General features: G+C 43.3%; 1 protein-coding gene across 1 annotated transcript in view; it reads left to right on the top strand.

The window, feature by feature from the left end:
• Positions 1 to 27543, top strand: part of lrp2a (low density lipoprotein receptor-related protein 2a) — a gene marked incomplete at both ends in the record, with an annotated part of 71268 nt that overhangs the window by 7956 nt on the left and 35769 nt on the right. Inside the window, 28 exon segments of the mRNA XM_080752783.1 lie at positions 1476 to 1601; positions 3916 to 4032; positions 4717 to 4827; positions 7728 to 7841; positions 8035 to 8151; positions 8716 to 8859; positions 9029 to 9148; positions 11422 to 11553; positions 12298 to 12467; positions 13615 to 13838; positions 14308 to 14514; positions 15028 to 15230; positions 15828 to 15968; positions 16715 to 16918; positions 17315 to 17507; positions 19205 to 19330; positions 19718 to 19848; positions 20122 to 20259; positions 20706 to 20987; positions 21143 to 21382; positions 21556 to 21675; positions 22052 to 22168; positions 22308 to 22688; positions 23092 to 23106; positions 23362 to 23610; positions 25225 to 25436; positions 26041 to 26225; positions 27148 to 27376. Of these exon segments, the coding sequence (XP_080608909.1) occupies positions 1476 to 1601; positions 3916 to 4032; positions 4717 to 4827; positions 7728 to 7841; positions 8035 to 8151; positions 8716 to 8859; positions 9029 to 9148; positions 11422 to 11553; positions 12298 to 12467; positions 13615 to 13838; positions 14308 to 14514; positions 15028 to 15230; positions 15828 to 15968; positions 16715 to 16918; positions 17315 to 17507; positions 19205 to 19330; positions 19718 to 19848; positions 20122 to 20259; positions 20706 to 20987; positions 21143 to 21382; positions 21556 to 21675; positions 22052 to 22168; positions 22308 to 22688; positions 23092 to 23106; positions 23362 to 23610; positions 25225 to 25436; positions 26041 to 26225; positions 27148 to 27376 (4748 nt within the window).

A 27543-nucleotide genomic window follows, 5' to 3' on the forward strand; every position in this document is an offset into this window, starting at 1 on the left:
GCTCCCTATACGTGGCCGTGTGTGTGGGTCTGTCTCCGTCCGTGTCTGTCTGTCTGTCTGTCTGTCTGTCTGTATGTAGCCTGCAGTAACCTTTTCTGACCACACATGTTAAGGGAGGGGCGCTGTTGCACACACACACACACACACACACACACACACACACACACACACACACACACACACACACACACACACACAGCTCCACTTCGAACAGAGGTTTGATTTTTTCCCTCTGCGCAAAATCTCTTCACCAAAAATTGCCAATCTACAAGCTCACAACGTGTAGTGTTGTGAACTTGTAGGTCTTCTATTTCAGCAGAATGTTCGCCTATTCACAGAATGTTTAGGGTTCAAGTGGTTAATTATTGTTCATAAGGATCCTTGTGGTCCTCCTAAGGTCCTCAATGGAGAAGTAGTACTCAGTCCTACTAACAGACCTGTTTGGAGCCATTTTAACGTCTACTCTGGATTTTGTGAGCACTCCGGACCATTTCTTGATTCAGTATTTTTAGATATTCATTTTATACCCCCCCTTCTTTACAAACTCAAACTCCCTTTTAACCATTTTAGGGTTAATAGAAAACCCCCGTCCTTTCATTTTGACTGATGGCCTTCTAATGTGTGAGGGGCCGTGTTTTGTTGAATACTTTTTTCATTTATCTTTTATAATCTTTTGGGGAAAAATACAATCGAAAAAAAAGTAAAAGAAAAGAAAAAGAAAGAATAACACGGCCCCTTCACATATTAGAAGGACAATATCAGTCACCAGAACCCAGGACAGTTGTTTTTTAAATTAATCTATCATGGTTAAAATAGAGTTTGTATAGGAAGGGGGCGTGTCTGATAAAATTAATATCAAATATCTTAATACTGAATTAAGCAACTCAAAAACGGTCTGGGGTGCTGCTCACACAATCCAGAGTAGACGTTAAAATTAATGACCCCAAACATGTTTGAAAGTGAAATATCCCTTTTACCCCATTTAGACCTGGAATTATTTTATGCTTTAACTAAATAGCTTGTAGATCTGCTATTTTTAAAAAGTCGTGAAAATGTGTGCAAATCTGAGTTTGAATATATATTTTTCAAAGCAAACTTTTGTAACTCCAATTCTTCTGGGGGTCCCTGGAACTAAATATTTTGAGATGGGGGTCTGTGGCCAAATACATATCAGTTGGGTGTCCTTGACATGAAAAAGTTTGAGAACTACTGATTTAGAAGAAGGATTTAGAAGAGCATTTATAGAATTGGGTCAATATATTCAAAGACTTGCACACATTTTCAAAATGTTTCAAAAATAGCAGATCTACAAGCTGTGAGCTTGTATATCTGCTATTTTTCAATAGCATGAAAGCATAACATAATGGTTAAAGCGGTTCAAGTCTAGCACGACACAGATGTGTTCCCGGTCTTCATGGGTCAAGCAGAGTCCGGGGAAACACTCTAAAGACGATGTGTTTGTGTTAATCCCACAGCTCAGGTAACCTGTGAAGCGAGTCATTTCCAGTGTCTGAGCGACGGTGAGTGCATCCCTGACGTGTGGGTGTGCGACGACGAGGAGGACTGTGAGGACGGCTCTGACGAAAGACAGCAGCACTGCCGTGAGTACCTCCTCCAGCAGAGGCGTCAATTGGCTATGGCTACAGGGGGAAAAAAATAAAATGTACTTCTTAAAATAAATTCATCATGCCTGTTGCTAAGGTATGGCAACATGACTGGTGTCTTGCATGAGCGTGCGCGAAGGTGCGCATGCAAGACACCTGTCATGTTGCCATAACTTAGCTTTAGCTGAACTGACGCCACTGTCCTCCAGCACTGACATTCAGTGTTGTTGGCATGTCCGCTTATTATAAGCGACTTTGGGCTTCTTCTTCTTTGATTGATTGAATACTTTGTTAGCCGGTTTTGCAACAACAAAAAAGGAGAAAAAAAGGGGCACAGGAAAGTTCAATACAAGGTATTTTTAAACCCAAGAAAGCCTAACTATGGCTTCTTTCCATTGGGGTCCTTTGTACTCAATTCATCGAAACATTTAATGACAGATAAATCGACAAAACTGCTGTGAAGTTTCTTGTAAATATTGGTAGTTGTGTGTTTTTCTTTTTTTTAACTTGTTTCTAAAGCGCTTATGTGGGCTTCTTTCTAAAGTGTAGTTGCTTATTTGGGCTTGTTTCCATTTTATTCCCCATTATTTTAACCAGTGGTTAAATGGACCCTCAAATTACTATGTATTTGTAATTGTCCCTAACCCCCATCTGAAAATGTTTTGTGCCAGGGAGCCCTGCACCAGATTTGTGTTGTTAGAAGAAAAAAGAAATCTAAAATCTTTCAAATATTCCACATTTTATTTCAAGATTTATTTTAAATAGTAGATCTACAAGCTCATAACACGTTGCATCGCTACGCATTGTGAGGCTATTTTCAATGTATACAGGTATAGAGGGTATGCACATGCAAAAGTCAGTGGCAAATCGAGTGGTAAATTGAGTGGCAAAGTGAGTTTAACGTCGGTTAACGTAGTTTAATGCAATCAGATAGGACTTTTCTGTTTGGATGTATGGGCTGTCATTCCCGCATGACTACCGTGTATGATGATGATGTCACGTGCATACCCTCTATAAATGCTCATAATGGCCTAGTGCCCTAGTTGCTTCTTTTGGGCTTGATTTCCTAGACCTTGTTGCTTATTTCCTCTCATAAAATCTGGCAACACTGCTGACATTCCAAGACAGTGGTTCTCAAAGTGGGGTCCAGTGTGAAATGAAATAGGAAGAGTTTAAACCAGGAGTCTTCCTCGTTTTTCAACCCCAAGGACCCCCCAGCCGAGGGAGAGATGAATCAGGAACCCCCACTATATATTATGTATTGTGCTGCAGATTGAACTTTTTCATAGATTTCATAGATGGCTTCAGTTCATAGACTAGTTTGACGGCACTATCATCAGTGTATGTTGGATTCATGTTGATGTGTATCTTCATGATTTAACCACTCGAACCGTCAATACTTAGTAAACTTGACCTTTCACTTTGTACTTGGCCTGCTCTTTTTCCTCTCTACCACACCAAACCTCTTTGCAGAAAATAGCTGTTCTACAAGCTCACAACGCCTCACGCTTGTAGATTGTTGTAGAGCTTGTAGATCTGCTATTTTTGTCTAAAGTTCTCCTCAGAATAGGGATGTCATATGGTTGCTAAAGGGATGTTAAAGTGGTTAATGTAAAACATTAATTTGGTGGCCCCCCTGTAGTAAACCCGAGGACCCCCGATTGAAGACCCCCCCTGCAAGCCAAATGACGTCATGATGACGTTATGATAACGCTATGACTCCGGTGACGTTCAGAACTAGGCCAGATCACAGCCCATATGGGGATGATCTTGACATCATTACCGGGGCGGGGCGTCATATGGACTTTTTTGTTTGACAGGATTATTGTTATTGTTTGTAATGTTTGTTGAAATATGAGCATGTAAGGTTATATTCTGGGACATATCTGACTAGTTATGATATTTATCTGGCCTTGATCGGACTCTCTCTGACTAATCCAGGACGTCCGTTTTCATGGGCAGGATTTATGTTGGTTGAAATCAGGTGATATTCTAGGCCAGATCTGACTAGTCATGGTTTGACTTGATCTGGCCCCAATCGAGATGTCACTGATTGGTCCAGGTCCTGACCATGCTTGCTGGGCCTGGTTAGTAGTTCACCCCCAAAATGGCTTTTCTCTGTCTATATAATGACACGCCCAAAATCTACGGGACGGCAGGTTGAAAGTAGTCCATTGCGATTCCGTTCTGGACTTGAGATTTAAGGGATTTACCATAGCAATAATGAGTATCTCAAGTGCATCACATTTCAAATAGTTTTTTAAGAAGATAGTGAATAATAAGTCACTCCCATTCCCATATCTGTTACCAGCTGGGAGGACGTGCACCACTGCCCAGTTCAGCTGTGCCACCGGAGCCTGTATCCCCCGTGAGTACCGCTGTGATCGGCGGCCGGACTGCTCGGATGGGTCTGACGAAACAGACTGCCGTAAGTATCCCCCTGGAACGGGTTCCCTTTTTGTGTGTGTGTGTGTCTGACTCAGACTGCCATGGCATTTTAATCAATTTGTTAAGATTAAGAGGCTCGTTGACTGACAGAATGGGTCACAATATGCTTCTTGTTGTCAGAGGTTGATTGCAGATTCCTTGGTGGATTAGTCAAGCTGAAGTTCAGCTGCTATTCCATTATTGTGCCGACATGGTTACAGCCCTGCACACTGTGGTAATCTCACAATTGCATAAAGAATGCTGCATGTGGCTGTTGCCGGTGTTAATTGTAAACTTTGGTTTATTATCCTTTCGCATTAGTCTTTCACATGTTCTGTGATATTTCTAGAATGCCAAGAATGACCCTTTGCCATTATTCAGTTCAGTTACAGTGTATTTCAGAGGTCAATTGCCATAATGAATTTCTGATAGCTACAGGAGTCTTTACATGTGTAAAGCAGTGGTTTAAACAGCATAATTGCTTATACATAGAATGGGTCTAATAAGAGCTGAGACATGCCTGTAAGGCAGTGTGAAGGCACCACTGTAACATTTACCCACTTTTTGACTTTGGAGCAGTATATATGTTTTAAGCTTTGGCTCATGCAATACTTCTACGCTAAAGGAAATGTCTGATGAATGCAATTTACTTTTGTCCTGCTAATAATCTATTGATCTTGTTCAGACTACCCTGCGTGTGCAGAGCTGAGATGTGCCAATGGAGCCTGTTTCAACCAGACCCAGCGATGTGACCAGAGGGTGGACTGCCGTGACGGCTCTGATGAGGCAAACTGCAGTAAGTCAGTCAGTCAGTCAAGTCAATAATAACAGTGGTACACAACCTTTTCCACAATAGTGCCCAGTCTGCCTACTTGAAAATGCTGTGGCTTAAGTACTGTACAATTTTGAGGTTTTTGTACTTTACTTGAGTATTTCCAATTTACAATACCTTTACTTCTACTCCACTACATCTCGGATCCAAGTACTGCACTTTTACTCCACTACAATTATTTGAAAACTTTAGCTGCTAGTTACTTTATAAAAAAAAAAACAGAGAATTTATCTGCTCCAGCATAAAGGCAAAGTCTGCGCGGCACGCAGAATTCCTCAACTGGCATGAAACCGCTCCATTCCCATTGAAATACATTGGCGGAATGGGGAATCCACTCTCATAGGCCGCAGCCTAACAGAGTATTCTACATTGCAGTATTGAAATTTTGTGCCGCTGACATGCCCGCTACGGGGAGCGGCGCGGTAAAAGGTGGCAAGCCCCCCACTTTTAGAGCTCCGCTGCCCGGCTAGAGGCAACATCCCCCATTTTAGCGATTCCGCCATTTCAACAAATAAACTGTTCCTGTGGGCTGCGAGTGCGACCCTGCGGGCGATGGGAAGAGAATGTACATTGTAGGCACAGTACATTATTATAACTCTATGGTACAGTACGGGCGCGCCGTGACGTCATCAACAATTTTAGCCAAAGATTGCCAAAGATTTTCCTTGTTTTTTCGTGACACGTCCACTTTAAGTAAAACATTTGAGTACTTTTTCCACCACTGTGAAAATGTTGTAAGTGTGACCATCTGACCACCTAACGCGACAGCCGAATAAGGTCAGGGCCGCGTGCATTTTCAGAGCATGTTTATTTGGATGACAAACAATCAATTTTGTTCTGGCTTGGATAAATTGAACACACATACTGTAGTATACTTTAAGTTCCTATTTATCTGTATCAACGTTTTAAACAAAAATAATACAATTTAAAAAACATTTAAATTAATGTTTACTTGATATTATATTGTATATCAACCATATCATTTTCCGAATGTCTGTCTGTCTGTCTGTCTGTCTGTCTGTCTGTCTGTCTGAGTCTGTCTGAGTGTCTGTCACAGCGTTTCTCCTCAGTGGCTGGAGCAATTGATCTGAAATCCCATCACCATTAGCATATGAACACACCTGACATAACTGTGAAGCCCGTTTGTCACTTTCACAAATCGTATGCTGTATATTAGTATTTTTATGGTGTATCTACTATCTATTCTGCATCTAGCATGAAGCTTATCTATTCTGCATCTAGCATGAGGCAACATGGGCTGGCCCTGTTACAGATGTTATCCAAAAATCATGCAGATCGGTACACAGTATCTCTGTAGCCATTAAACGAAACGGGTATTTCTTACATTGATGCTCCTACATATTATCATGTAAGCACCAGTTAAAGTCACTTTCCATCCCTCATATACTGTATGCACAGTGTACACCCCATAACCCACACACTGCACATCATTTCAGAGTTCATATCTTTGAACGGGTAAGGGCTAGTTTAATTAATGTTCTTAATATAAATGTTAATAGTATTAATTAGTGTTTTGCCAATTATGTGGCGGCCCATTATAGCAATATCCTCGCAGTGGACAGGTTGGCAATCGCAGAATTATAATGACTAGCCCTTACCCTTTCAAAGATATGAGCTCCGAAATGATGTGCAGTGTGTGGGTTATGGGATGTGCACTGTGCACACAGTATATGAGGGATGGAAAGTAACTTTAACTGGTGCTTGCATGATAATATGTAGGAGCATCAATGTAAGAAATACCCGTTTCGTTTAATGGCTACAGAGATACTGTGTACCGATCTGCATGATTTTTGGACATCTGTAACAGGGCCAGACAATACCCCCCCCCCCCCCCCCCCCAGCCTCCGCCCACCCGCCTGCACACACACACACACACACACACACACACACACACACACACACACACACACACACACACACACACACACACACACACACACACAGAGTTGGTTAAACATGTTGCCTCATGCTAGATGCAGAATAGATATGCCTCATGCTAGATGCAGAATAGATATATATACACCATAAAAATGCTAATATACAGCATACGATTTGTGAAAGTGACAAACGGGCTTCACAGTTATGTCAGGTGTGTTCATATGCTAATGGTGATGCGATTTCAGATCAATTGGGCCAGCCACTGAGGAGAAACGCTGTGACAGACAGACACTCACTCAGACAGACAGACATTCAGAAAATTACATGTTTGATGATAACTAGCTCTTACCCGTTCAAAGATATGGGCTCCGAAATGATGTGCAGTGTGTGGGTTATGGGATGTGTGCACTGTGCACACAGTATATGAGGGATGGAAAGTAACTTTAACTGGTGTTTGCATGATAATATGTAGGCGCATCAATGTAAGACATACCCGTTTCGTTTAATGGCTACAGAGATACTTCCCGCCGGGGGACGCTGTGGGCGCTGGGGGCGTGTTCCTCCCTCCGCGTCATCAGCACCCACACCCTAGGTGGGGTTGGCGATAGGGCCTTTCTGTGTGGAGTTTTCATGTTCTCCCCATGTCTCCTAGGGTAGATGCCCTCACAAAAACATGCAGTAGTCCTGGTTTCTATACTACTTCCCCCTAGCCAGCCAGGTGCTCCCCAATTCCCCTGCCGCGGCAGGGGGAGAGTGGAAACCAGGACTACAGGTTAGGTAGTTGGCACTGGGTGAGAAAACGGGTTGCAAAACCGTGGGATAAAAATAATAATAAAAGAATAATAGTATCATGATTTATACTTCTATTTTTCTTTTTGGATGGCATTTTCTCGAGTACCCCTATTTGAGAAACACTGACCTACAGTATCACTTTCTTTTTGTTTGTTTATGTGTTCTGTCTTTAGCGCAACACTGCAACACGGGCATGTTCCCTTGTCACAACGGAGAGTGCGTTCCTCAGCGCTACGTCTGTGACCATGACGACGATTGTGGAGACAGAAGTGATGAGCTGGACTGCAGTATGTACCCTTCCTTATCTCTTCCTTCTTGTCTCTCATTTTCCTGGGACAGCAGCGTTTATATTTTCCTGGATAGATGCTCTCTTCAGCTGGACTTGGCCTGACCTTTACTACGTGTTTTCTCTCTCTCTCTCTCTCTCTCTCTCTCTCTCTCTCTCTCTCTCTCTCTTTCTCTCTCTCTCTCTCATGGTAGCATACCCCACTTGTAGAGGGAGCTACTTCACCTGCCCCAGTGGCCGCTGTATCCATCAAGTGTGGCTGTGTGATGGAGAAGATGACTGCGAGGACAACGCCGATGAAAAAGGCTGTGGTACGGATTCTTTAACACAACACAGCCCTTCAAATACCTAGCACATGTTCAATATTGGACATAGAGCCCCTGAACATTCGGTGGAATGGGTAGGAAATCCAAGCTCTCTGTGTGAACCTGATTCACCTCCGGCCCCCATGGTGGGTATGGGCTAGCCAGGCGCTGAGTCTGTGCCCCTTTAAGTGTGTTATTCAAATGCCTCTTTGTGGCACAAGACCGCACAGCCTTCCAAAGGGCTTTAGAATTCCTCCACACCGCCGTGAAGAGTGTGTGTTTTTAGAGGATGGGCCACGGCCCCCCCCCCTTACCCCCTCAAAACTCAGTCCCCCCCCCCCCCCCATTGATTTAAAGTGACAGTGATTTCCCACAATGTAGTCTGTACCATGTCCTTGAGTTCACTATTGCATTCTTCTGGAGATAGGGTTGCCCGTCCTCATTGAATACCTCACACATTGTGTATCTTTCTTTTTTGTACGTGACACTCCACGGCAGGCCCTCCTATCTTCTTATTTGTTTCTGCTTCCTCTGTGTCAAGGCACTGACGATTGATTGTTTTGCCTCTAGATAATATACCACGCGAGTGCTACCCTGGCGAATGGCCATGTCCATCCACGGGTATGTGTATCGCCATGGATCAGCTGTGTGATGGCACGGTCCACTGCCCCGAGGGAGAGGACGAGACCAACACTACAGCTGGACGCAACTGCAGTTAGTACACTACCAACATGATGAATGTTTAGTTTTCCCTCTTCTTTCTCCCTGTCTTTAGCTTTCCCGTTAGCTTAAGCCTATGAAGCATGAAAACAGTCTGCAACCAAACAAAATTCCCTCAGTACAACTTGTATTAATTAATGAATATTGTGTCCATGGGGGTCAGGTATCTGGAGATGTCCATCTCTGAGCTGTGAACACCGTTGTCACCCTTCCCCTGAGGGAGGAACATGTTCCTGTCCTTCTGGATATATTGTCAATAACAATGACAGTCGCTCTTGCATTGGTATGTATAATTAACAGACATCTTTTGTCAGAAGACGTTGTTAGACTGCCTAAAGATTCTTGGGCCTTTCAGAGACGTCTTGTTCCTCCTGTACTGATAGGAGATTAAAGTACCATTCTGACACGTGTAGCCCATTGACCATGACTACTTTACATTAATGACCAGATTTCCAAAGCATATTGTGGTTTAAAAAGCCTTTGTTATTTTGGCTTACCATTCCTTGGCAAACCAACTGCACAATGACAGAAATATAGGTTGATAAGTCAGATAACAAATGTACTGGTAAGCCAGACACCTACAGTAGACGACAACATTACTTGACGTGGAAGTTACCAACATGAAAAGAAACATTATCACAGTAATCTTTAGACCACTGGTGCTGCAGCCAGGGTTCATATAAAAGCAGAATACAAAATGACAACATCATTACATCAACCACAACCCTGGCATCTCTATTCTGTGCACGTCATCATTGTCAGGACCCAGGTTGTTTTTGGACCCAAATTCAGGAACTCAGCTCAAAGTAGAGGCAGGAAACCAAGGAGGACAGTTAAACAATGACTTTACTTGAATAAATAAATAATACAACACAGGTACACCACACAGGGACCCGGAAACAAGCAACGTGACAGTACAATGAACCAACACAGAGAGCACTGACAGCACTGACAGGCTTGGGCAGTCTTTAGGCCAAGAGCTCGCAGCTGTGAACCTGGGTGGAGCTTTGTCTCTCAATCAAGGACTCACGTCAGGGGGAGGGTGTAAGCAGAGAGTGGGAAAGGCAGGGGACAGGCCCAGTACGTGACACGGGACGTGACAATAATAACATTCTGCAAAAATGGAGGAACATATTGTAAATATAGGAAAACATTTGGCGAATATTTTATGAACTTGTAGATCTGATATTTTCCATATGGGAATATGGGAATGCCCATATAAAACAGCCCATATCTGTTTGGCTGGTTCAGACAGGGATCTCCATATATGGGCATGAAAGGGATTGTATGTATGATGTCAGATGCGATAGACGTCATAGGATTTTCACATAACGAATAACTGATTAAGCATGTTTGGGGTCTCACAGCATATCTCCATATACAGTACATGGATCTCCATTTATGGGTAACTGGTCCGATATACATCACTGGACAGACGGCCCAGACATGGCGCGACCCATGGCGCCCTGAGGCGTCTTACTAGTTATATCATTATTATTAAGTAAGATTGTGACCATGGAGTACGACCTATGCTGACCATTCAGTCTGGAATATCTTATACCATTATCAGTCAAATCAGATTTTTGTGTTTCTCTGCTACAGTACATGGCTTTTGTTAATGTTTAATGCCAGAATGCAATAATTGTCTGTGCATACAGTATATTTTGCATCACTGTCTGCCAGTCATTACATGAATCCTACATAACTGTTAAACCGTTACACATACAATGTGCAAAATCTAAAATTAAATACAAAGAACAGTGCACAAAATTGAGCATAAAGTAAAATATACTTTCACAAATAGAAATGGGTTATCATAATGTGATCTAAAAAGAAAATTACATTGAAATGCCAGGTTAAACCACTTAAAACCATTGACCGGGGTCTCCAGGGGTCTAAGAATAAAGAATGAAGAAGGTTGATTCTGGATTCTTAGACCCCTGGGGTCTATATTTGTGACTGAGTGTGACACAGGGGCAGTCATTTCGGAAGCCACTACTTTAGACCACAGCTGAAATTACTTATTTGTTTTTTTCACTAAAAAGCCACAAAAGCATTTCATAAATATCAGGCTACATTTCACTTAAACGCCAGAGCTTAACTCTGCATGTAAATAAGACTTTTTTTTATTAGTGTGAGAGATCATGCAGGTTAGAAATTTATTTAGAACTTGAATATCTCAAAAGTAGTATTTCAGCATGGCATCATTCTATAAGCCATAATATCTTCAAAACTGTTGGGTCAATCTCCACAACCAATATATCATTTTGTAGCTATGATTCCCAGCTTTCAAATGAAATGAAAAAATGAAAATGAAAAAAAAAAAAAAAAATTCAATGACTAGCCGTCAGCCGTGCTGGGACACATTTGGTCTATTCCCCTCCTTTTTTCCCTCTACACCAAATCCCTTCTCCTATTTAGACTGAACGTTCGCCTATAACATGCCCAGAATAGGGACGATAGGGTTCATGTGCATGGTTAACCCAGCTCAGAAGAAAAGGAATGTGTCTTTTGACCTGTGTTCGGCTGCGATTGTCCTTTGATTTCATGGTGAAGACTTTGACGACTGTTCAATGTGGGGCGTTTGTGACCAGCTGTGCGAGGACAGGACGGGCAGCCACCGTTGTAGCTGCCGAGAGGGTTACATCTTGGAACAGCACAGATACTGCAGAGCCGACACTCACACATGTAAGTGCATCTCTCTACATGAGCAGAATGCTCTTCCTACCGGTATGTCTGAATTTTGAATGCAGGGTGTGATTTTAAATCCTATCCACTGGTTATTAATCTTTTATTGTATTCTGAATACATGGATTTATTTTTGGGAAATGTAGACTTTGTCAGATTTATTTACATTTGATAATATCACAAACTAAACATTTTATTTAAAATGTATTTTAACCATATTAACCCTGGCATCCTTATTTTGGGAAATCCTTCTTAAAACTATTCAAAAAGGTTCTGTATTTTTTAATGAACGAACATTTCTTTGTATTTGGTCACGTCCAGCAAAACTCTAGACCCTTAAACTAGCCACTTGTCCTGTCTGCCAGCATGCCCAGCTGAGCGTCTGCTGTGCTCTCTGATGCGTTGTTGCGCACTAAATGTTGTTTTAGTCAGTCTCTTGCCTTTGTGTAACAGAAAAGAGTGTTGACTAAGAGAACAGCCTCTCTGCCTTTGACCACTAGCCCAGCACGAACAAGTCTGATGACAATGGCAAGCAAAAGAACTTTGACTTCATGAGGTTCAGTCAGGGATCTACTTGTACTGTTGTACATGCAGTGTTATATTGTAACAAGATCAATTCCAGTGGTGCGTGAGTTGAGTATGTATTCCATAATGTTGTTTCTTATTTTTAAATGCGTCTGGGGCTTTATAAACATAAGATAATTATACTTTGTAACTGACTTTAAATTTTGTTTTCTTCTGTAGCTGGAGTCCCCCTTTTAGTATTCTCTAACGGCAGAGACCTGCTAATAGGTGACATCCATGGCAACGACCAACGTACTTTGATCCATTCTCAGAACAGAGGGGTTGCTGTGGGTGTGGACTTCCACTTCCGCCTCCATAGAATCTTCTGGACTGATACAATTCAGAACAAGGTAACAGAAGTTTGTGCTATTCCGGCAGCCAGTGTTACCCCTTTACCTTTTAGAACACTCCATGGATGCAGGGCATCGTAACCCTTCCCAGAGACACTGCAAAAGCTGTGGTCAAGTCTGTGGAGAATAGAATGCTGTATTGTGCAAAGAAATACAGGAGCAGTAGAGGAAATGCTCTGGCCTGGACTATTTTGGTTATCCTTTTAAAAATCGGCAATTTGGATACTGCAATAAAGGGAGAGCTGTTGGCTCCTAAGTGGCTCGGCCATAATGAAGGGGAAGTAGACCAGGAATGGAATCCAAATAGTCTAATCTTGAAACCTGTCTGATGTACTGGTATGATGTCCACATACCAGGGTGCAATTTTTGTAACCTGATCATGTTCAAGGTAATCGTGCAGCGTTTGTTTTCAGGGAGTCTGTCCAGCTATATGCATTCTTTGGCCAGCTCAAAGGGCTTTGTGCAGTCTATGCCTCAGCTTCTCTATGGTTTGAACCGCTGCCACTGGGAAGAAAAGCCGGGGACATAATTGGGACTGGGTATCTGTGTATATCAGCCACCTCTGTGGCGGGCATGTCAGCGGATTAAATGCGGGGTAGACCACAAACAGGGCATGTGAATGTAACTAGGAAGGTTAAACTACCAAGCTATTTCCACATCTTCAGTTTCTCTTTAAACAGGTCAGTTGAAAATCCTGCTTCTCAGACGTCTGGATCTTGTTTCAAAAGAACCAGAGCTGGAAAGAGCAGTATACCCCTCACTAGCTGTGTGGTGCCAAGGCTTCAAGCCTGAGAAACTAGTGCCATCTTAGCATGAGTAGTACAGTAGTTTACAGAAACTGCCCACTCCAAGCTTCGAAGGACTACCAAGATGTGGGCTCAGGCAGAGAAGACGACTAAATAAGCCAGTAAAGTTCATGTACTGATTTTTGCAGTTCCTTAAAAAAAAAGCATACTAGTGTTTTAAACATTTGGGTCCTCTGTTATTCATACTTTAGCAGGTGTTCATATCTCTGACCTCTGGTCTTCAAAGTTTATGAGGTACTGGTAGCCATTTTATGCTGCTTCTTGAGTCCGTTGATTCTCGTAACTCTCTGACCACCTTGGGCCGCCTCTCTCTTGACAACAATGCTATCTTTTGTGGACAGGTGTTCTCTGTGGATATGGACGGTTCCAACTTGCAGGTGGTTTTAAATGTATCAGTTGACTACCCTGAGAACCTGGCTGTCGACTGGGTGAACAACAAGCTGTATGTAGTGGAGGCAAGCGTCAACCGGATTGACATGGTGGACTTTGATGGGAGTAACCGGGTCACACTGATCACGGAAAACCTGGGAAACCCTAGAGGGCTGGCCGTGGACCCCACTGTCGGGTAAGCACATGCTTCATCTCCCATGCACCCATCTAGCCGCAGACTTCCAGTCCCTACATACAGTATACTATGTCATGCTTCGTTGGCACGGAGTAATGTGTGTGTATGTGTGTGTGTGTGAGAGAGATTAGCAGATTGCCCTGGATGGATTAGTGAGGAGCAATGTAAGTGATGACCCTCATTGTAATCCAATAGTATAGTTCAAGGGGGAGATAGAGCCAGGTGGCCACACATAAATTGCTTAGCTTAGATGAATGTACAGTTTTTTAGGTAAGATTCACAGCCACCCACCTGGAGACAAAATGTAAAGTTCTGGATGTGAAACTTAATTAAAAAAAGGAAATCCTCTTATCATTCAAGCTCTTGTCTTTGGTTGAATGCTTGTCTCGCTATTTCCATAAGTGCAGGTGCAGGAAGCAACCCTGATGTAAAGAGCCCGGTTTCTATGTTTTTCCTCTTTCTTTCTCAGGTTTATGTTCTTCTCTGACTGGAATGCGATGAATGGAGAGCCAGGACTGGAGAGGGCCTATATGGACGGCACCAACCGCTATGGGATCATCAGGAGCAAACTGGGTTGGCCAGCCGGTATCACACTGGACATTGAGGCCAAGCGCATCTACTGGGTTGATAGTCGCTATGATTACATTGAAACAACAACATATGATGGCCTTCATAGGTAAACCTAACATGTTCATATGGATGTGTATCAGGGGTCTTCAACAGGGGGTCCGGGACCCCTTGGGGGTCCTCAGAGTTACTACAGGGCGTCCTCCAAATCTTCCAATCCTTTTTATATTAACAACTTGAACCCTGGTGTCCATATTCTGAGAACTGTAGCCAAAAATAGCAGATCTACAAGCTCACAACACCTCACGCTGTGAGGCGTTGTGAGCTTGTAGATCGGCTATTTTCGGCCAAGAGGTTTGGTGTTGAAGGGAAAAAGAGCAGACTAAGTATAGAGTAAAACGTCAAGTTTAAAATTGACATGAATCCCAAAATACACTGATGATTGTGCTGGAAAATGATGAAACTATGTGGAATCTATGAAAAGGTGGTGGGGGTCCCTGCTTCATCTCTCTCCCAACTATGGGGTCCTCCTTGGCCTGAAAACGTTGAAGACCCCTGGTGTATATCATTTTGTGTTTCATCTGTCAGTATTATAATATAAGTCTGTCCTCAAATCTTTTAGAAAAACAGTGGTTCATGGAGGCTCTGTGGTCCCTCATCCATTTGGCATCAGTCTGTTTGAACACAATGTCTATTTCACGGACTGGACCAAGATGGCTGTGATGAAAGCTAACAAGTTCTTTGACAGCAGTCCTCAAGTGGTTTACACAACAGCACAGACCCCACATGGAGTAGCAGTGATACACCAGTTGAGACAACCAACCGGTAAGCCCCTGACAAGGACATACGGTACTGTACAAATATTCTCTTGATAGGCAATCATACAGCCTCAAGTCCTATTTCTTGGGAAGCTTTTTAAAATGGTAAATGGTGCATTTATATATTTATCCAAAGCGCTTTACAATGACTGTGCATTCATTCACATTCACCCATTCACACACACACACACACACACACACACACACACACACACACACACACACACACACACACACACACACACACACACACACACACACACAGACACGCACGTGCACGCACGCACGCACGCACGCGTGCACACACACACACACACACACACACACACACACACACACACACACACACACACACTCACACACTCTGATGGCAGAGGAAACCATGCAAGGCGCCAACCTGCTCATCAGGAGCAATTAGGGGTTCAGCGTCTTGCTCAATGACACTTCGGCACCAACTCTGGGGGAGCCCGATCAAAATGGGAGCTTTCTGGTTCCCAAGCGGCTGCTCTACCTCCTAAGACTATGTATTTTACATTTTAAATGTGAATACTGTATTTTCTGTTGGAATCATGCAGCAAAACGTGTTTGTTATTACTTTTGACAGTGCCAAACCCCTGTGGTGTAGACAAGGGTGGATGTGAACAGATCTGCATTCTGAGTCACAGGAGTGACAACGGAGGGCTGGGTTATCGCTGCAAGTGTCGCATGGGCTATGACCTGCATAATGATGGCAAAAGATGTGTAGGTAAGAAATACAAAGCAAAACTGACACTGTCATGGCAGTAGGTTCAACTTAATAGTTCCTGAGACTAAACTTTCTCTAACAGAGAAATTTGAGTCAAGGGTCACCAAAAAAATGACCTGAATCAACATTGTGTGCCTCTCCTGCCAATGAGAAAGATTATTTCTTCCTGAAAAGATTCCTTGAACTCTTCTAGTCTGGATTTGGCCAAACCACAGCACTCAAACAACCTTGATCAGAATAACATTAATTCTGATCACGGTTGTTTGTTTGACTGCTGCCGTGCCATAGCCCTATGTGGATGATTGTGGTAACACTTTCTATGAAGCCCACATTTATAATGCATTATGAGGGCATTCATAATGCATGGTTTATTCAATAAACAATCATCTACACAGGGCTATGGCAATGCAGGCTAGCACAAGGCTATGTGCTAGGTTAGGACATCTGTTTATTGTTTATATGCTACTACTGTACTGGGATACATTCTGTATATCCATGGTCTTCACACCCAGATTTACTTATCCCCTCCCACACATCCTCAATGGATTGGCTACATCCAAAAGATAGTCACCAGTTTCACCCTGAATTTCCCTCCGGTGATCAATAACGTCAATTATCTTATATCCTCTTATCTTGTGTGTGTGTGGAACTCAGCTTCCAGGTTCCTAACACAAAAGTACATAGCATCATGCCAACATTGTATTTTCTGTTATCCTAATACTTCTGGTCTGGGTTCTTCTCCCCAGCTGTCAGGCAGTTCCTGCTATTCTCCAGCCAGCTGGCTGTCAGAGGTATCCCCTTCAACCTCTCATCTCAGGAGGATATCATCCTTCCCATCACTGGAACACCCTCATCCTTTGTAGGGGTGGACTTCAGTGCAGAGGACGATTCCATCTTCTACTCAGACACAGTCAAAGACATCATCTATAAGCAGAAAGTGGATGGGACTGGTGAGAATCTCATCTATTAATTTAGCTGATCGCTTGATAGTACGTAGCACTACAAAGATCACACCCAGTGTGAGGTGAGCAGTGCCTTTTATGAGTTCATTTAATTAAACTAGTGACATCTGTTTCACAGGGGGTGTTTAGCTTTTTAATATCTTCTCACTTGACCAAATGTCTTACAGAGAAAGTTACTTGTGTAGAAATCCATGACTCACTTTGAAAAAAAGAAAAGAAAGCAAAACCTCACTGCTCTGGTCAGTGCTGTTATTTTTGGGTCAGCTCTAGCTTTCTCTGTCGGGTCCACATGGGGAAAATGCAAGCTGACAGCCTATTTATTTAAATGTGTTCTTCCTTTCATCTCTGCGTTAAATGGTGGCCTGAATCCTTTGATCTGCACAGGCAGGGAGGTGCTCGCAGCCAATAGGGTGGAAGGAGTGGAGGACCTGGCTTACGACTGGATTTCAAAGAACCTCTACTGGACTGACCCTCGCTACAGAAGCATATCAGTCATGAAGGTGGCTGACAAGTCCAGGAGAGCTATCGTACGCAACCTCAACAACCCCAGATCCATCGTGGTGCATCCTGTCATTGGGTATCAAGATAGAATTACTGTACTTGATATTGAAAGGTTAAAGGTCATGTTGACGGGCCATAGGGGTGTACTGTATATGGGATCAAAAAGTATTTGAACTACTTTGCTTAGTTGAACATATTCCCAAGGGCTCTACAGGCCCTCTCCTGTTACTCTACTATACTAAATGTTTTCAGGGATTGTTACCCCCTGTATAAGGATGCTAGGGTTCAAGTGGTTTGTCAGTTTTACTTCTTTCCTATTGGATAGTAGAGATAGAACACAGGTCTTCAGCTGGCATATAGTGTCATGCCCCATATACCCGCATATTTACAGATTTTAGTAGTCATAATGCCAATTAATTCCTCCCCACACATTTTTGTGCATTGCCACTGCTGTTGTATCCTACTGGCTCACTTGCCAGTGAGGAGCCCCCACCGGAGGATGTAGAGCCTTCATCCTACAACTCCCGCCCAACACTCGCCATGTGCTTGCAGTGACAAATATCACCCTCCCCGCCTGGCTTCCCTCCCCCAAACACGAGCCATTTGTGTTCGTATAGACCAGGGGTCTTCAACAGGGGGTCCGGGACCCCAAGGGGGTCCTCAGAGTTACTACAGGGGGGCCGCCAAATCTTTGTGTGATACATGATCATTCTTTTAAATTAACAACTTGAATCCTCAAATCCCTATTCTGAGGAGAACTTTAGCCAAAAATAGCAGATCTACAAGCTCTCAACGCCTCACAGCGCGAGGCGTTGAGAGCTTGTAGATCGGCTATTTTCGGCAGTGAAAGGTCAGTTTACTAAGTATCAACGATTTAAGTGGTTAAATGTCTGAAAAAAAAAACACATTTACATGAATTCAACATAGACTGATGACAGTGCTGTCAAACAAGTCTATGAGATGAAATCGATGAAATCTGCATCACACATTTATACAATATGTAGAGGGGGTCCCTGCTTCATCTATAAGGGGTCCTTGGTCTGAAAACATTGAAGACCCCTGGTATAGACGTTCCACAAAGCCGGATGCACCGCGGTGGATTCGAACCCCTAGACTCTGCGGTGGAGGTCAGATGCTTTACCACTGCGCCACCCGAGGGCATTACAGATTTATTTATAACATACTAATATAGAGGTAATTCTATATTAGTATACCTTCAAAGAGCATAAAATCCTGAAGTCCAGGGGAGTAATAGTGGCAAAGAAAAAGAGCAATAATTGCTTAAGTGCTCCAGAAATGTGATATCAGATGTCATAACATGCCATATGACAGAGTTGATCATGTATTTTTCTCAGCTATAGGACATGGAAGCTTTAGCAAAACTGGCCACTTCAAATTACCTGGCCACTTTAATCAACAGATGTGTCCCACTCCCAACATTCATCAAATTCCACAAGAAACCTCTTTTCTAGAAGAAGTGGTCATTTCCAATAGCTCTGTGTCCTATAACCAAGATTAGTTCAGCATGAAAGCTGGTATTGTAATGAACACTAAGAACTTGGCTTAAATAGAAAAGCTCTATGAAGCTCTCAAAAATAAAATGTTAGCATTCTTTAGAAGTAAAGTTTTTGGTCTCGTAGATATTACTTTATTGCGTGACGTTGTGTTGTGTGTGTGTGTGTGTGTGTGTGTGTGTGTGTGTGTGTGTGTGTGTGTGTGTGTGTGTGTGTGTGTGTGTGTGTGTGTGCGCGCGCGTGTGCGTTTATTTGGCAGGTACATATTTTGGACTGACTGGTACCGGCCAGCAAAGATTATGAGAGCTTGGTGTGATGGGTCACATGCCCTGTCTATTGTGAACACCACTCTTGGCTGGCCAAATGGCCTGGCCATTGACTGGAGGTGAGCAAACATTCCCAGAAACACATGTTCAAAGTTGCATATTATGTACTGTAGACCCAATAAACACCATTCTTCCTTCTCTGGCGAGTCTCAGTGAAAAATATATAATTCACTACTAGATTTAGGATACCTTTTTCTTTGTATGTGTGGGAGCAGTATGTGGTATGGGGGCTATTGGGTGGTCAATATTACAATATATACAGTATGTGATGATGTATTATTCATACACCCATCTGAGATCGAAATATGAAAACCTTTCAAAAATAGATGAAAATGGCAGCTTATAAGTGCTTAAGTATACATGTATTATACGAGTGGTCTTCTCTAATCCTTTTTCTGACATATTGCTTGTGTGACGGTGTTCAGACTCTGATGATCTTTTCACAGCTCTATGCGTCTGTATTGGGTGGATGCCTTCTTTGATAAAATTGAGCACAGTACTTTTGACGGACAGAACAGACTGTCTCTGGGCCGAGTCAGTCAGATGTCCCATCCCTTTGGCCTCACCATTTTTGAAGGTAATAAAATTGATACTTTACTGTATGACATGAAATATTGAGACGTTTTATCACGAGTGGAATATAGTCTCATGCACATGCTGTATACTGTAGTGGACACAAAGATGGCTTGTCGTTCTTTGCTTCAGTGCGGGCTATTTTTCAAATGAGCAATTACTGTCAAACTAACCACTAATTGACTGTAGGTGATGAGAGATGAAGTAGCTCTGGTTGTGCTCTGGTATCATTAACATGTCTCACTTGCACAATGATTTCTGTGTTTAACCCATTAAGACTATGCATATTTCACTGACTGGCGCCTGCGTGCCATTGTGCGTGTGCGCAAGACTGACGGTGGGGAGATGATCATTATCAGGAGAGGAATCGACCACATCATCCATGTCAAGTCTTTCAACTCCAACACTCAGACTGGTGAGCTGCGTTACTTACCATTGCACTCATTATTCTGTTCACGTGTGGTAACATCTTTGCATCACTTCCAGTGATGTGTATCATATACCGTATCGTCGTTGTCGGGTGGAAATCTTGTATTAAACTAGTGAAACAGCCGATCTACAAGCACACAACACATCACGAGGCGTTGTGTGCGTGTAGATCCGCTGTTTTCACTACTTTTGTGCGATGTCCTTGTATGATTAAGCAGTGCTTTACTTTGCAAAAAAATGTACATACAAGATAGATAGATAGTTGTAGATGTAGATACAATATTTCTGCCCAACAGCAATCTGGCTATCCATCGTCAAGGAAAAGTTCGGTCGCTCTTTTCACTTGACTGGAGCTCAGTTTTAACTCGAGCTCAGTTTGGCTGTTCTTGAGAGACTAGCCCAACAGTGACAATATACTATTCCCTCTCCCAGGTACTAACCTCTGCAACAGGCAGACAAACCCAAATGGCGACTGCAGCCACTTCTGCTTCCCAGTGCCAGTTTTCCAGAGGGTATGTGGCTGCCCATATGGCATGAAGCTCTCTCCTAACCAGCGGGACTGTGTGGAGGACCCATCCAATGAGCCCCCAACAGTTCAGTGTGGAGCCAACTCCTTCTCCTGCAGCAACGGCAAATGTGTGCCCATTAGCTACAGATGTGACGGCCTTGATGACTGTCATGACAACAGCGATGAACTAAACTGCGGAGCAAACAGTAAATGCATCCGCTTTTTTCCTACTGTAATGTGGTTGGATTGGACCAGATTGACCCAATCACATTTGAATAACGCAATGTAATCGGGAACATTTCATTTCAAGTGTAGAATGCTAGAATGCTTAATGAACATTGTCATTCGTACTGTTTTGCAGACATCACTTGCTCCCCCTCTGCGTTCACCTGTGCCAACCAGCACTGCGTGCCTGGAAGGTGGCGCTGCGATGAGCACAATGACTGCTCTGATGGCAGCGATGAGCAGAACTGTCCCACCCGCACGCCTAACACTTGTCCGGCCAGCCAATTTACCTGTGCCAACCAACGCTGCATCCCAAACACCTGGCGGTGTGACACCGATAATGACTGTGGGGACGGTTCCGACGAGTTGGACTGCCGTGAGTTGCCTTGTACATAAAGTCAAGTTAAGAGAACTGAATCAAATTGACTGGAAGAACTGCCCTTTTCAGGAAACCTTTGCGCTTTCATCTTTACCCTTTGCTGTCGATCATGTGATACTGTATGTGTTTTAGTTTACAGTAATGTGTCTCACTGTTGGATATGTTGACAGATCTGGCAACCACATGCCACCCAGACCAGTTTCAATGTCCTGACCACCGCTGCCTCGACCCCAAATACGTGTGTGATGGGGACAGGGACTGTGTTGATGGAGCTGACGAGCAGGGCTGCAGTGAGTTGTTTGTTTGTTATCTCTACCTCTCATTGATTGCACATGTTTTATTGTTTATATCATTGGGGTATCATTGGTCATCTCTAATGATATATTTTAAATTTACATTTACTCAGATAAGCTTTTTATTGTCAGAAAGTCTTATATTGGGACTGGACCTCAGAACAACTGACCATTTATGGTTTATTTATGGTTCATGTTAACCACCAAGATGTTCTTGGAAATTGAATGTACAGTGAATACAGTGATGCCTCTTACATAATAATCACTTGTGTACATACCGGTAATACAAACCTTTTACCACACAAATTATTGCTCTATACTTGACCCTTGGTAAAGCTAAACGAACATGCATGTTCTACTGGCTCTCTTTCAGTCTACAACTGCACTGTGTATGAGTTCAAGTGTTCCAATGGTCATCAATGTGTCAACACCTTCTACCGATGTGACGGGGTCTTTGACTGTAATGATCGCTCAGATGAGTCTGGCTGTCGTAAGTATTCCGCTCACCTTCTATGTGACCGTTGTGTTACTATGCTACTGATGAATGTTGCAGCACCAAACTGTTTATTTCATACTTGCTGTGTATGGTCAAACACGTTCTTTGTTCCATGTTGATACTGTGCCATTAGCAACCAGGCCCCCAGGGATGTGCCACCAGGAGTCTGAGTTCCAGTGCCAGTCAGACGGAAGCTGCATCCCCTCTACCTGGGAGTGTGATGGCCACCCGGACTGTGAAGACGGCTCTGACGAGCATCACGCCTGCACGCCTCGCACGTGCCCCAGCTCGCTCTTCCGCTGCGACAACGGCAACTGTGTGTACACCAGTTGGATCTGCGACGGGGACAACGACTGCAGGGACATGAGCGATGAGCGCGACTGCCCGACTCCACCTTTTCGGTGTCCGAGCTGGCAGTGGCAGTGCCCGGGCCACAGTGTTTGCGTCAACCTCACCCGTGTATGTGACAACACCCCTGATTGCCCCAACGATGCTGACGAGTCTCCACTCTGCAGTAAGTGTTCTCTCCAGGTCTTACATCAGCCATACTGTACAGAACGATACATTCCTTCTCTGTCAGAACGATCAGGATATTGTATAACATTTCAAAGATTAATGGCCACATCCTGATAGTTTGGATTTTTTTTTATTTTGTTAATGATTCTCATTCCTGTTGTTATTGTTTTGTTTTTGTTTCATGATGATTTGACATTTAAATTCTGCAACACCAGTGACATCGTTTAACAGGGGGGAAAAACAATAGTTAAAGTTGTTGTTGTTGTTGTTGTTGTTGTTGTTGTTGTTGTTGTTGTTTGCTGTCTTTTTTGTATGTTCAAATCATGCATGTGTGTGATTTGATTTGTATTCACTTAAAATGATCTGTGATTTTCCTCTCTTGCCCTCCTCAAAACTTTCAGATGAGCATTTACCAGGTAGGAACAAGTAGAGTAGAAATAGAGAATAAGTTCTAAAGCTGCATGCTGATGAACATCAGTTGATGCTCAGTGTTGACCGTGAACGCATGTCAATTAATATACAGCATGTACATTAATAAAGCATGCAAATTAATAACTCTAGTAGATGTTTCTACTTGTGTGGTTATTTCTTGCATTGTCCAATTAAGTTTTTCTTTTAAACTGTGTTTCATTTTGTGGCCTTAACTCGCTCTTTCCATCCCCTCCACGCAGATCAAGAGAGCTGTTCAGACAACAATGCTGGCTGCACCCATGGGTGCATCCAGGGACCCTTTGGGGCTCAGTGCACGTGCCCTATGGGCTATCAACTGAGCAATGACTCCAAGACATGTGAGGATATAGACGAGTGTAATCCCCCCGGACTGTGTAGCCAGCATTGCTTTAATGAGAGAGGCTCCTTCCGCTGCCACTGCCAGGATGGCTACACTCTGGAAATAGACCAACACACGTGCAAGGCCTCAGGTAGGGATGGATGTGTCTAAAACCCTGGTTTTGTGGAGCAGAGTTCCAGAAACAGCGAAATCCTCATGTTAATTAATTAACATAGGGAGATGATCCTGTGTTTCATTATACTTGACCCACCACCTACAGTAATATTGCATAATGCCTTAAAGAACAATATTGTACTCAATAGTTATAATAAAATAATAATAATTTAGTCCCCTTTAGTTGTTTTTTAGGGGTATTTGTCACTGTACATTTGACCTCTGCATTTAACCCATCCTAATATATTATGAGCAGTGGGGAAGTGACATTAATAAGGCACCCGGGGAGCAGTTAGCGGTTAAGTGTCTTGCTCATGGACACTTCAAGACATAGACTGGTTGGGACAGCGGGTGAACCGGCAACCTTCTCATTACCAGATGGTCTCTGGTACCACATGATCCTTCCAACGTCCAAACATTTGTTCAGAACGGGACGTGATACAACTACAAACTGACGGGTTCAGAAAGCCTGTCCGAACCGCACGTTTTTTCCAAAGTCGGCCAAGAAGTGTGTATTGTCCGTTATGACTTCTTTGACCTGTTTATTCAGTTCATATTTCTAATCTGACGTTTTCCCTGCAAAATCATAATCTTGCAAATTAAGAAGATAGCAATTATCAGTTCTTGGATCAAGCCTGTTTCTTCAGGAGATGGGGGTGAGGATGTCAGTGTGATTGGCCCCACACAGACCTCAGCTCATTCTTCCTCTCTGTGGTGGCTGCTGGGCAGGAATTATCTGTAATGTAGGGGGGGCTTTGGCCCCCAGACAGCTAGGCTGACACACTGTCTTTCTTCTCCACTCTCTCTTCACACAGCTCTGATTTCCTTAGATAAGACAAATAACATATATGTCACTCAGTGGCTCTCGTTGGGGTAATTAGGACATAATCACCAACAAAGGGCTGCTTATGAGGAGCGTGCCCGACATGAGACCATCTTCCATACAGATAACCCACTGAAAGGCTTATGTAACACAATAGCCCCTTATACCAACACCAGTGCATTCCCCAACCAATGTGAGTGGGGTCTTCTATCCTGTTGTGACGTTTTGGAAGGGCATGTGCAAGCTGATGATTAAAATGAGAATGACAAATAGGTTTGACCAGGGGTCTTCAACGTTTTCAGTCCAGGGACCCCTTAGCTGAGAAAGAGATGAAGCAGGGACCCCCACTACATATTGTATAAAATTGTGTTGCAGAAGAAAGATTTTCATAGATTTCTTAGACAGCTTAGACTTATTTGACAGCACTGTCAACATGTTGGAGTAATGTGTATTTTCATTTAACCACTTGAACCATCAAGTACTTTAATCTGCTCTTCCTTGACAAAAATAGCCGATCTACAAGCTTACAACCCCTTGCGTTGCGTGGCGTTGTAAGCTTGTAGATCTGCCATTTTTGGGTAATGATCCACTCAGAATAGGGATGCTATACAAGTGGTTAATGTAAAAGACATGATCCTATCACACAAAGATTTGGTGGCCCCCCTGTAGTAACTCTGAGGACCCCCTAGGGGTCCCGGACCCCCTGTTGAAGACCCCTGGGTTTGACTATGTGTCTGTCTGTCTGTCTGTCTGTCTGCTTGTCCACAGATTCCCGGGAAGCCTTCCTGTTGGTGGCCAGTCGAAATCAGATCTTGCAGGATGATATAACAACACAGCCCAACGTGGTCCGTTCGCTGGTCCGGGACGGGCGCCTCATCGTTGCCCTGGACTTCGACTCGGTCACCGACCGCATATACTGGTCCGATTCCATCCAGGACAAAGTCTGGAGCGCTCACAAGAATGGCAGTGATAGAACTGTGGTGCGTCAGACTCAGTACATACATGGCATCATTTATGTTATGATCCCTAGCTTTAAAGCAGGGGTCTTCAATGTTTTCAGGCCAAGGACCACTTAGTTGAGAGAGAGATGATGCAGGGACCCCCACAACCTGTTCATAGATTCCATATAGTTTCATTGTTTGACAGCACAATCATCAGTGTATTTTGGAATCATGTCAATTTGTGTTTTCAGATATTTAACCACTTGAACCGTCAACCGTCAAACTTAATAAACTTGACCTTTTACTCTGTACTTAGTCTACTCTTTTCCCCTCTACACCAAAGCTCTTTGCCAAAAATAGCCGATCTACAAGCTCACTGCGAGGTGTTGTGAGCTTGTAGATCTGCTATTTTTGGCTAAAGTTCTCAGAATATGGACGCTACGGTTCAATTGGTTAATATAAAAAAGGAGGGAAAAAGGTTTCTATCACACAAAGATTTGGAGGACCCCCTGTAGTAACTCTGAGGACCCCCTAGGGGTCCCAGACCCCGGTAGAAGACCCCTGCTTTAAAGTACGTTTATTGCGAGGGATATGCACAGATACAGTATATGACTAGCTAAGAGCTTAAGTCTCTCTCTGACAGATATTTGACAGTGGAGTGACGGTGACAGAGAGCCTTGCGGTGGACTGGGTGGGCAGGAACCTGTACTGGACCGATTACATCCTGGAGACCATTGAAGTGTCTAAACTGGACGGCTCCCATCGGACTGTGCTGGTCAGTGAAAATGTCACAAACCCACGAAGCCTGATTCTGGATCCAAGGAACAGGTCAGTGACTTAGAATATGAACAGACAGTGTGGCTGTTGAGATTAGGGTTTAGATTTGGAAATGTTTGATTAGGCCTAAGTCAGCGGTTCTCAACCTTTTCAGGCAGTGACCCCCAAAATAATCATTTTTGAACTGGGGACTCCCCCACCCTGATAAGCACTTGGAATGTAGGAGTTGAGGCATAACATTTTGTTTGACTTGGTTCCACAGATAAATATTGTGAAAATAGAAGATCTACAAGCTGTAGATTGGCTATTTTCACAATTCTTGCCTCTTTCTGACAGTATATTATTTGACAATTTGGCTAATGTATGACCAGTTTAGTCACATAGATTTTTCTTTTCTGTCTTTCTTTCTCACTGTCATCAAAATCATGTTGGGACCCCCCTGTCAACCCACAGGTTGAGAATCACTTGATATTCTTCTCCTGTTTTTCTACTAAACCATGGGTCTTCAACAGGGGGTCTGGGACCCTCAGAGTTACTACAGGGGGTCTTCCAAATCTTTGAGTTATAGAAAGTTTTTTTCTCCTTTTTTATATTAACCACTTGAACCCTATTGTCCATATTCAGAGAACTTTAGCCAAAAATAGCAGACACCTGCAAGGCATTGTGAGCTTGTAGATCGACCATTTTCAGCAAAGAGCTTTGGTGTAGAGGGGAAAAAGAGCAGACTAAGTACAGAGTGAAAGGTCTAGTTTAGTAAGTATTGACGGTTCAAGTGGTTAAATATCTGAAAACACAAATTGACATGAATCCAAAATACACTGACGATTCACGATTGTGCTGTCAAACAATGACACTATACGGAATCTATGAACAGGTTGTGGGGGTCCCTGCTTCATATCTCTCTCAGCTAAGGGGTCCTTGGCCTGAAAACATTGAAGAACCCTGTACTAAACCAAGGCATTTGTTTTCGCAGCGCACACCTGATGTTCTGGACGGACTGGGGAAGAAACCCTCGCATTGAGAGGGCCAGCATGGATGGAAAGTTGAGGACCACCATTATAAACAAGAAGCTCTACTGGCCCAATGGTCTTACCATTGACTATCCAAACAAACTGCTCTACTTTGCTGATGCCTATCTGGACTTCATTGACTATTGTGATTATGATGGGAACAACAGGAAGCAGGTCCTAGCCAGTGACCTGGTAAGAGCATTATAGCGTTATTCACATTTTCAAAATGTGTTAAGCAGATGTACGGTAATGAATGTGAATTCTTACCCTTGACTTATACTTGGTTGCTCACAGTGTCACGCACCGAATTGGGTGAGCTTGTAGATCTTCTGTATTTGGTACTCGACACTGGCATGCAA

Source organism: Nannobrachium achirus (assembly GCF_963921795.1).
Source record: "Nannobrachium achirus genome assembly, chromosome: 22".
NCBI lineage: Eukaryota > Metazoa > Chordata > Actinopteri > Myctophiformes > Myctophidae > Nannobrachium > Nannobrachium achirus.